General features: G+C 45.7%; 1 protein-coding gene across 1 annotated transcript; it reads left to right on the top strand.

The window, feature by feature from the left end:
• Positions 1 to 1,085: 1,085 nt before the first annotated feature.
• On the top strand, positions 1,086 to 1,738 carry LOC311235778 (RNA-binding protein FUS-like; the record flags this gene model as incomplete). The annotated part of the gene is given in 4 exon segments (XM_084323266.1): positions 1,086 to 1,095; positions 1,098 to 1,295; positions 1,298 to 1,625; positions 1,627 to 1,738. Coding segments are annotated over 4 exon segments (648 nt in total), but the record flags the coding sequence as incomplete, so codon positions are not given.
• Positions 1,739 to 11,507: the final 9,769 nt, after the last annotated feature.

The raw sequence follows: 11,507 nt of genomic DNA, 5'->3' as shown, positions 1-11,507 counted from the left end.
CTACGGCCAGCGGAGCTATGGCCAGCAGTGGACAGGCTCCTATGGCCAGCAGAGCTATGGCCAGCAGTGGACAGGCTCCTATGGCCAGCAGAGCTATGGCCAGCAGTGGACAGGCTCCTACGGCCAGCGGAGCTATGGCCAGCAGTGGACAGGCTCCTATACGGCCAGCAGAGCTACGGCCAGCAGTGGACAGGCTCCTACGGCCAGCAGAGCTATGGCCAGCAGTGGACAGGCTCCTATGGCCAGCAGAGCTATGGCCAGCAGTGGACAGGCTCCTATGGCCAGCAGAGCTACGGCCAGCAGTGGACAGGCTCCTACGGCCAGCAGAGCTACGGCCAGCAGTGGACAGGCTCCTATGGCCAGCGGAGCTATGGCCAGCAGTGGACAGGCTCCTACGGCCAGCAGAGCTACGGCCAGCAGTGGACAGGCTCCTATACGGCCAGCAGAGCTACGGCCAGCAGTGGACAGGCTCCTACGGCCAGCAGAGCTATGGCCAGCAGTGGACAGGCTCCTACGGCCAGCAGAGCTATGGCCAGCAGTGGACAGGCTCCTAGCCAGCAGAGCTATGGCCAGCAGTGGACAGGCTCCTACGGCCAGCAGAGCTATGGCCAGCAGTGGACAGGCTCCTAGCCAGCAGAGCTATGGCCAGCAGTGGACAGGCTCCTACGGCCAGCAGAGCTATGGCCAGCAGTGGACAGGCTCCTAGCCAGCAGAGCTATGGCCAGCAGTGGACAGGCTCCTACGGCCAGCAGAGCTATGGCCAGCAGTGGACAGGCTCCTAGCCAGCAGAGCTATGGCCAGCAGTGGACAGGCTCCTAGCCAGCAGAGCTATGGCCAGCAGTGGACAGGCTCCTATGGCCAGCAGTGGACAGGCTCCTAGCCAGCAGAGCTATGGCCAGCAGTGGACAGGCTCCTAGCCAGCAGAGCTATGGCCAGCAGTGGACAGGCTCCTACGGCCAGCAGAGCTATGGCCAGCAGTGGACAGGCTCCTATGGCCAGCAGGGATCTTATGGACAATCTCAAGGAGGAGCAGCAGCAGCAGGAGGAGGAGGAGCAGGAGCAGGTGAGAGCAAAATGTCGGTGGGCCTCGAGACTATACCAAAGAGATGAACCAGCAGCTGGGGAACAGGACAACTCTGACGACAACACCACCATCTTCGTCCAGGGTCTGGGAGAAGAAGTGACTCCTGATGACGTGGGAAACTACTTCAAGCAGATTGGAATCATCAAGGTAAACAAGAAGACTGGCCAGCTGATGATCAACCTGTACTCTGACGAGGCCACAGGGAGACTCAAAGAGAAGCCACTGTCTCCTTCGATGACCCGCCCTCCGCCAAAGCTGCCGTCGAATGGCTTGACGGCAAAGAGTTCCACGGTAAAAAACTCCACGTGTCTTTTGCCACACGGAGAGCAGAGTTCACACAGAGGGGAGGAGGCGCAGGTGGAGGAAGAGGAGGAGGTGGTGGAGGTTTTAGGGGTTGTGGCGGAGGAGGAGGAGGAGGAGGAGGACTCAACCTTGACGTGAAGGGTGGAGACTGGCCCTGTCGTCCCAACAGTTCTTGTGGCAACATGAACTTTGCCCGGCGGTATGAATGCAACAAGTGTGGCACGCCCAAGCCTGGAGACTGGGTTTGGAGGAGGAGGTGGCGATGCAGGTGGATACGGAACTGGAGGAGGCTACAAGATGGGAGGACGGAGTGACCATAGAGAAGACAGGAGGAGAGACAGGCCATACTGAGAGAGGACAGACTGGCTCTTCATCTTCACCAGTGTGTCTGCTAGCATTACCGATTGCATGAACTGGCTAACGTGAGCTATCAGGATTCAGACCCTGTTAGCTCAGAGTTCCTCTTTCAACTTAACAAGCATTAAACAAAATGGCCCAGTCATCTATTCACCTTTGTTTAATACACACAGCGTTGTCTCTAATGTTATCTAACTACTGATAGCTCGCGATATCATCAGTTTTGATGCTGGCTAAGTAGCGTGAGCTAACGTTAGCTTCTAGCCACAATGCTATATTGTTATAATGGCATACTCCATTGACGTTAGCATGCAGCTAACAATGCTACCGCTAACAATGCTACCGATCGTTTTTTAGACTAAACTATCCGCCCCTGTGTGTCACTTGTGTTGATGTTAGTTTTGTTTCATCAACAAATGACAGGCAGAACACACAGTGAATGTATCCGTTTTGTTTATTGCACTTTTATTAGGCTTTGCTGAAAAATTATTGCTGCATTGAGTAAAGCAAGATGGTGGCGCGGCATAGGCGCCTGGCTTATTGACATTTTCTTTGCTGGAGCTTCCAGGAAGTGTATTGGCACATTCGTTCTGATTGGTTGAAATTGCCTTCATGTTTGCCACCTACTGCCACCTACTGCTTTGGCAGTGTACTACATCAGTGTGCTTGGCTGACAAAAACGAAAAAAAAACGAAAGTGTGACTCGAGGCGCATGACGTCGCGGCGATACGCGGCGATGCGTATAAGAAAACAATACGAAGATGATACGAAAGGTGTAACCTCAGCCTGAGTCTGTGAGGAAGGACTGGGCTTGACTGATGTCGTGTTGGTTTAGAGTCAAACATTTTCTTTCTCTTATTTCTTTTTGTTTAATTTCTTTGTACATCTGTTTGAATTCCTCTTGATTCTAGGTCCAGGCATTTGTGAGATAGACTTCGTACTGTTGTTTTATAAGAATTAAATACAACTTGTTTTACTTGTTTTTTTTTGTTTTTGTTTTTCAAAATGATATTAAAGCTGTACTGATTAGCCCTTGTGCCTCCCTAGGGATTTCGACGAAAATGAGCCTTTTTTCAAAGCCATATAACTTTAACTGTTTACTATTTTTAAAACTTTTTCCCCCCCATGATTAACAGTAATAGCATAATCTCAATATATCTCTAACAGATTACTCATATTTCGGAATTATAACCACTCAAATCTGTGTTTGTTTGATACGTCTTTTTTCATCGGAAAAAACGGATAAATAGTTTTTTTACCATATTTCTACACATTTCCGATGCCACATTACACATTATGAAATCTCGACGAAATACCTCTGAATAAGAATTAAAAAAAAAATAAAAGATTCGATGACTAATTCGGCCAGAAACGGCTTTGAGGCGAATCGTTACTAAGCGCTCATAGATACCTAAAAGTCCTGCGGGCGGTTCCAAGTGGTTCGACGGCTGGAATCTTGAACTCTGGTCGCTGGTGGCAGGAGGACCAGAGGTCCTCCGTGCAGTGTACTTCCTCATTGGAGCGCGGCGGCTATGGGGGGCTCGTGTTTTGGCGTATGGCACGCTGTGGACCACGGGGTCCGGTTCGCCTTTGGTTCTGTGTTGAAAATCCACTCGCTCGAACCCCCCCCCCCCCCAAACCATGTATCCGCAGTTTCAATCACTTCAGCCCGCAACAGCCTCTCTCACCTTCCCCTGAATTGTGGCAAAGTTAGCTGTAGAGCAATTACGCCACCATCTGTTTTACATCGGTAACAGCACATCCTAACGTTAGACTGTGTCATTAGGTTGTGGAATATGCAAAGCATTTGGTAAATATATCGAGAATTTAACAAATGAGAGCAGATTAAAAATGGTAAAAAATGCCATTTAACATGGGAGCGGATGGGAGTAGAAACCATGACTAAGTCCAACTGGGGACTAAACACGATAACTATTTTTTTTAGAGTGATTCAGATTATAAGCTTTTGACACAATGAACATAATAGTAAAATGAAGATATTTTCCCAATTTCATGAAATAATAATAAACACAGACACCGCTGTGCTCACACACACACACACACAAAAGTAGTTTTCATGACCAGGGAGCCACAAGGGGCTTCTCTGGCGCACCGGAGTTGCTGAGGCTGGGGCTCCCTCTACTCTTAAAGGGCTTCTCTGGCGCACCAGAGTTGCTGAGGCTGGGGCTCCCTCTACTCTTAAAGGGCTTCTCTGGCGCACCGGAGTTGCTGAGGCTGGGGCTCCCTCTACTCTTAAAGGGCTTCTCTGGCACACCGGAGTTGCTGAGGCTGGGGCTCCCTCTACTCTTAAAGGGCTTCTCTGGCGCACCGGAGTTGCTGAGGCTGGGGCTCCCTCTACTCTTAAAGGGCTTCTCTGGCGCACCGGAGTTGCTGAGGCTGGGGCTCCCTCTACTCTTAAAGGGCTTCTCTGGCGCACCGGAGTTGCTGAGGCTGGGGCTCCCTCTACTCTTAAAGGGCTTCTCTGGCGCACCGGAGTTGCTGAGGCTGGGGCTCCCTCTACTCTTAAAGGACTTCTCTGGCGCACCGGAGTTGCTGAGGCTGGGGCTCCCTCTACTCTTAAAGGGCTTCTCTGGCGCACCGGAGTTGCTGAGGCTGGGGCTCCCTCTACTCTTAAAGGGCTTCTCTGGCGCACCGGAGTTGCTGAGGCTGGGGCTCCCTCTACTCTTAAAGGACTTCTCTGGCGCACCGGAGTTGCTGAGGCTGGGGTGGAGTGGCTGGATGGGGAGTTGGCGGGCATGTCTATGCGACCCATGTTCAGCTGTCACTTTTTGGAGGAAATGTAATTTTTATTACAGAGTGTAATACGATGTCTGGGTTGAGAACAGTGACCCTAGGGTCCCTATCTTATGGGGGGAGGTGTGACGACCCTCCCCCACACTGTATTGTCTTCCTCTGCTCTGGCTGGCAGAGCACAGCTGGGGGAGGCTCGTCAGCTAATTGGTGCACACCTGGGCCGGTGTGTCCCAGCAGGATATCAGAGAGAGGCTGCCTCTGGTCTCTGGCGAACTCCCCATTTGTTTTTGGTTCTTTGTTTGTCTGGTTGCTGTTGGTTGATTATTTGGTTCTTTGGTCATTTGGCTGTTACTTTTGGTTCATTTGTTTTGGTTGCTTGTCTTTGCTTTTACACCTACACATTCATGCTGCACATACACTCATCCACACACTGCTGACACACTGATACTCATATATATTGGCTGCTGAACTCCCCTCTCGGATTTAAATCCGCCCTAAAAACATGGCTCAGCAGCAACTCAAATTGGTCTTAAAATGTTTTTTTTATCTTTTTTATCATAACTTGGCTTTTATTTCTTTTATCATGAGTTGCTTTTAAGGGTTTGCGGATTTTCTTTTAACATTAGTTAACTGTATGAGTTGTCAGGTTAGGTGTTTTTATAATTTTTTTTTAGAATGTGTCCTGTCAGTGTACATGTCCATTTGTGTTTCTGTGCCTTTTTATGTTCCATGTATGGACCACAATGGAAACAAGCCTTGGCTTTATTGTGTTTTATCCATTTTTGACCTGCGTTATTGACACTGTTATTGTCTTGTCTTTTAAAATGTTTTTTTTGTCATACGATTTGTGTCAAAATAAAGTATTCAATTCAATCCTTTAAATTACTGATAATAAATTCTTTGTTATTTCTTAAATTGTGCCTGTGTCTCCCTATTCTTGTTGCGAGCTTGAGCCAGTTCGTAACATAGGTGAACTGGAGGAACCCCCCCCCCCCCTTGTCCCAATGTGTGTTTTTGTAATGTAAGTAACTGTACGTGAAAAATCTATAAAAAAATAATTAAATTAAAAAAATTTAATTATGAACTATGAACTGAACTAGTTCATTTAAAAAATTGTGAACTGTGAACTGAACTAGTTCATGTAGAAAGTGAACTTTCCCAACACTGGTTAGCGAGTGGGAAAGCTGGTGGGTGGGTCTTGGTCGTTCTAAACAGCGACTCCTACAGTTCGGTCGGGGCGCCTGCACAGCAAGGGAAGGATCTGGAGGGAGGTAGTGTGATCCTTCCACACGTTACACTCCCCCAGTGAGAGTTGGGTACACATGTGTCGGAGGAAGCATGTGATAGTCTCCGCCCTCCCGGACCGACAGTAGGGGGTAGAGTGCGCAACGACCAGAAAGGGGATTGGGAATTGGCATAACGACTAACATTGTGATGGGAGAAAAACGGAAAAAGAAGGGGGAAAAAGATAAAAAAAAATTAATAAAAAAAATCAGCCGTATGGGGCTGACGATATGGATTAGAAGGGGGGAGCAGGGTTAATAGAGCTAAAGGGGGGGGGGGGGGGGGGGGGGGGGGGGGTAGGTGATAGATTAGTGATATTTTGTATTTTTATTTATATATTTATTTTGTCTGCTTTTGGGTCTGTTTGTTATTTTTGTTATTTTGTTGTCTTGTCATTATTGTAGTTATTGTTGTTGTCAATGTTGTGTTTGTTTTAGAATAAAAAAATAAAAATAAAGAATAAAAATCAGAATACAATATTGAAAAACTAATATCAGAATGATTAGGAGCAAATTCCTAAAGTTCCATAATGTTTATTACAATATGGATCCATACTGTTATTGAAATAAACATGCTCTTTCATTAGTAAGAAGAGTGAAGGAAGAAGGGACAAGAGAGAAGAGAGAGAGTATGGGAGGGTGGGAGAGAGAGAGAGAGAGAGAGAGAGAGAGAGAGAGAGAGAGAGAGAGAGAGAGAGAGAGAGAGAGAGAGAGAGAGAGAGACCGACCCACGCTGCTATGATGCCTGCATTTCCCCAAGAGTAAATATCTTATCTCATCTTAAAACCACAAAGAGACCCTGCTAGGTGAGAAACAGCAGAGCTGTTGTGCTGACGTTGAAATGGTACATGTCAGCTGACGTAAAACGCTGTCTTGTATCACCCAGCATGACAGCAGAACAGCTCTAACTAGTGCAGTCAGTCTGACTGGACTGATGAGCAAGATTCTACCTCTTTCCCATCACACAATCTGACACATAATAAATGTAACAGATGACCAATGTATGGAGGCCTTTACTGAAAAACAACGATTATTTTGCACATCATTTTGCACATAACCCCAAACTGACACATACCCCCTTAGAACAGTCTGTCATCCCCACCTGTTTGAAAAAGTCCACTATTGTCCGTGTACCCAAAAAATCCATGCACGCTTGCCTCAACGACTATCGCCTTGTAGCTCTCACCTCCATAGCGATGAAGTGCTTTGAGAAGCTAGTGAAGGGCTACATCTGTTCCTCCCTCCCCATCAACCTGGACCCCCTGCAATTTGCATATCACCCAACAGGTCCACGGAGGACGCCATAGCCCATGTGATGCACAGAGGCAGGCAGGGGAACTATGTGAGAATGCTATTTATTGACTACAAACAACTGCCTCTTTGCACTGCTGCGGTCAGGCAAGCGCTACCGGAGTCTCATGGCCAGTACAGAGAGACTCAGAAGGAGCTTCTATCCCCAGGCCATCAGGATGCTCAACGACTCTATGTAACATCATCAACCCATCCATCTACACTCATTGCACACACATCCACATGCACACACTCACGTTAAACAAACACTCACGTAACACTCACTTTAGACACTTGATCACTTTATATTTATCTATTTATTAAAGAGATTTGCACTACATTCATACCTCATTTGCATTTGCACCTTGCCTTAAAAAGTTTTTGTACCTCAGTGTCTGCATTTGTATCTCATTGTCTGCATTTGTACCTCATTGTCTGCATTTGTACCTCATTATCTGCATTTTTACTTCATTGTACTTAGATTGTACTTAGGTTGTACTTTAGTTTGTGTATTGTATTGTATATTGTATAGTGTTATTCCTCTTCTACTTCCTTTTTTACTGTATGAAGCACATTCTCAGGGGCGCATACAGAACCAAGCATTTCACTGTAAAGTACATGTACGTTAAATGTGACAAATAAACACAAACTTGAACACTTGAACTGTTTTGTTTTGCTCACATTCATTTAGCTGGACAGTTATTGACGGTTTATGAGTTTGGATATGTCCTCCAGTGATGTCATTGGATGACATTGAATCCTTGTGTTAATTACAGCTCAATGCTCCCTATTGCAATGTCTGGGTTTAATAGTGGAACACATACAAAGTACATTTAAGGTTAAATGAGCTCTGATAAGAGGAGTGATCTCATCCTGGCCTGCCTGCGGTCAGGCAAGCGATACCGGAGTCTCAAGGCGAGCACAGAAAGACTCAGAAGAAGCTTCTATCCCCAGGCCATCAGACTGCTAAACGAACAATGAACACTACACAACAACAACCACCAAACGCACATAGCACACACATCCACACGCACACACTCACTTTAAACAGACACACTGTAGCACCCACTCCACACACTATAGCACACACCCACTTTAAACAAACACACTGTAGCACCCACTCCCCACACTTTATATTTATTGATGAAGGATTGCACTACAACTCGTACACCTTACTGTAAATTGTACCTAAATTGTACCTCATCCCATTTCTGCTTTGCACTATATAGTACTGTACATTAGTACACTGCATAGTATTGTATATTATATGGTAACTCAGAACATTGTACATATGTCTATACCGAACACTGTGACCTCATTTTCTTCTTCTAAATTACATGCTATACTATGTTATTTGATACTATCTTGTCTAGCACAGTCTCTGGAGCGTAACAGTAAGAAGCATTTTGTATGAAAGTATTCTGTACTTCTGTATGACAACTATTAAAGAAACTTGAAACTTGAAACTTGCTATGTAGTCAGCCCCCCCCCCCCCTGTTTAGGGTCCCCATGTTGATGGGGCAGGGCTGGCAGTGCTACAGAGATTGGGACGGGGACCAGGGGAGATGTCAGCACTTTGCCATCAAATTTGAGAGGAGCTTCCTCTGTGCACAGATCAAGGCTAATAGGCTAAGTCAGATTGGGGTACGGAACATTGCACTGGTGGAGTGTTTGGGGACTAAATCAAATGAAGATACAGATGTGTTATACTCCAATTTAGATATGACAGTAATGACTCCATTTAGCCTCCTTGTCACAGACATAAAAATAAACAACTACTAGAGACTAGCGGAAAATTTCTGTCACCTTGCGTGTGACGTAAGCATCTTCTATCTAGAGGATGTGGGTAGATCAAGAGATAAACAGAAGTACAGCTCTTCAGACTAGCAGAGGAGAGGATATTAGAAGAGAAAAACAGAGAAGAGAAGAGTCCCAGGTCACTCCCAAGACGACAGGCTTCCACAGTTCAGACTGGACAAGACATCAGGCTTCCAGCTCCGTATCCATCTAGCTGCCTGGCCGCTGGACACAGAGATGAACCCAATCCTGCTGCTCTTCCTCCTGGTGTGGAGCAGAGGTAATGTTTTAATGACACTGTTGGACGTGTAAAAGCCTAAAAGGCAGGGTTAACTACTGTTTTAAAGGAACATGCCAACATTATAGGAAATGTTGCTTACTGTCTTCTCCAGGGTCAGACAAGAAGATAAGATACCAATGTCCTCTCTGTACATTCAGTAGAAAGCTATCTGGCTGCAAGGTAGCCTAGCTTGCACCAGAACTGTGTTTTTGGCCCAACAGCTAGCTAGGCTACCTCAAATGGATCCGTTATTAGCTCTATTCTATTTTCAATCTTTCAAAATGTTCTTATGTACCCCAGTTGCTATTGCATGTACATATTTGTGTTTTATTACACATATACGTATGTGTACATACGTACATACCAACTGTTTCACCTGTTTTATTCTCCACCCATTGATCATCCACAGCAACACTACTATCACCAACATCTAAGGCCCTTGAATGGCCCTGGGAGTGTTGCATTTATTTATTTTACATTTTATTTTGGATTTCATGGTGTTTCTTGTTGTGTTCTTGATTTATTGTGATGTTGTTTCTTCTTGACATGTTTAAAGAAGACGTGTCCAGCCCATGGGGACATTAACGTGTGTTGTCGGGCCTTACAAATACATTTTGTTTTGATTTAGCTGGTCCATATCCATTTCCATTGATGTTTGCTAAGCAAGGCTAGCTTGCAGCCGGATAGCTTTCTACTGAATGCACAGAGAGGATTTTTTTTGTCTGACTCTGAAGAAGACGATAAACACATTTCCCATAATGTTGACCTGTCCCCTTATTGATGCTGTAGGATGTGTAATCATGGATTTCATGCATGATGTCTTTGATGATACAATCTTTGGGATGATTCATCAGTGTGCAGGTGGGTTTGCAGGACAGGAGATTTGAGCAAGACTTTGTAGCCTTGGTCGACCAGGTGGAGAGTCTGTTTGACACTGGTCTTGGTCGACCAGGTGGAGAGTCTGTTTGACTCTGTGGTCTTGGTCGACCAGGTGGAGAGTCTGTTTGACTCTGTGGTCTTGGTTGACCAGGTGGAGAGTCTGTTTGACTCTGTGGTCTTGGTCGACCAGGTGGAGAGTCTGTTTGACTCTGGTCTTGGTTGACCAGGTGGAGAGTCTGTTTGACACTGTGGTCTTGGTTGACCAGGTGGAGAGTCAGTTTGACTCTGTGGTCTTGGTCGACCAGGTGGAGAGTGGTGGAGAGTCTGTTTGACATTGTGACTGACTGAATGTGGCTGGTCAGTGAATGTTTTTACTCATGTGTGTCACTGGGAGCCAGGGGGGCCAACACTGGTCATAGGGAAGACGGAAACACCCATCTCCCATCAGCTTCTTGACTACAGCCATGGTTTGTCCACTTTTGCTCTTCCTTGTTTGGCTTAGTGACTTTCAATGTGCAAAACTCTTAACACAAATAATGCGGTCAAACACAGAATACTTGTTACATGTTGTTATATGATCTTATACTCAGTCAAGGAGGGGAACTTCCATAAAAACTACAATATTGCACTCATAACAGTCCTTCTCAAAAAAGACAAAGACCCCACCGAGTGCGGTAGTTACAGACCCTTAAGCCTCCTCGGAACCGATATCAAACTGTACTCTAAGGTATTAGCCATCAGATTACAAAAGCATATGACGTCTTTAGTTCATCCGGACCAAACTGGCTTCATAAGAGGCCGCCTGATCACTGATAACATAAGACGAATACTGCACGTACTAGATGCCGACAAGGACGACACCATACCTAAGGCGATGCTGTCCCTGGATGCAATGAAAGCTTTTGACAGGCTGGAATGGTCGTATCTATGGGCAGTATTAGAAAGGATGGGGTTAGGAAAAGGATTCATTGATATGATTAAAGTAGTATACAAAGACCCATCGGCCATGATTACAACAGGTACAATCATCTCCAAAATCTTTCCGGTATCACGCTCAGCCAGACAGGGTTGCCCTCTTAGTCCCGGATTATTCGATCTATCATTAGAGCCTTTAGCACAATATATAAGACAATCCCAATCCATAGAACCAATCGTAATCAAGGGCACACAACATAAAATTTGTTTATATGCGGACGACGTAATACTGTTCATGCAAAACCCCAACACCACATTGCCTCATCTGCTCAAGTTGATTGAGAACTTTGGTGACTTATTGGGATTTAAGATAAATTGGCCGAAGTCGGCTTTCCTTCCACTTAACACCCCTGCAAAAAAAGATATAACCCTCCCAGGAGAGATACCTATAGTAAAACATTTTAGATGCTTGGGAGTGGAAATATTCCCCACCATAAGACAAACGGTGAAGCACAATTACACAAAAATCCAAAACAAAATCAAAGACGACCTTGATAGGTGGGCA

The sequence above is a fragment of the Notolepis coatsorum genome (genome assembly GCF_963971535.1).
Source record: "Notolepis coatsorum genome assembly, chromosome: 10".
Taxonomy (NCBI): domain Eukaryota; kingdom Metazoa; phylum Chordata; class Actinopteri; order Aulopiformes; family Paralepididae; genus Notolepis; species Notolepis coatsorum.
Note: the sequence above shows the minus strand (reverse complement) of the source record. Positions and strands in the feature narration are given on the sequence as shown.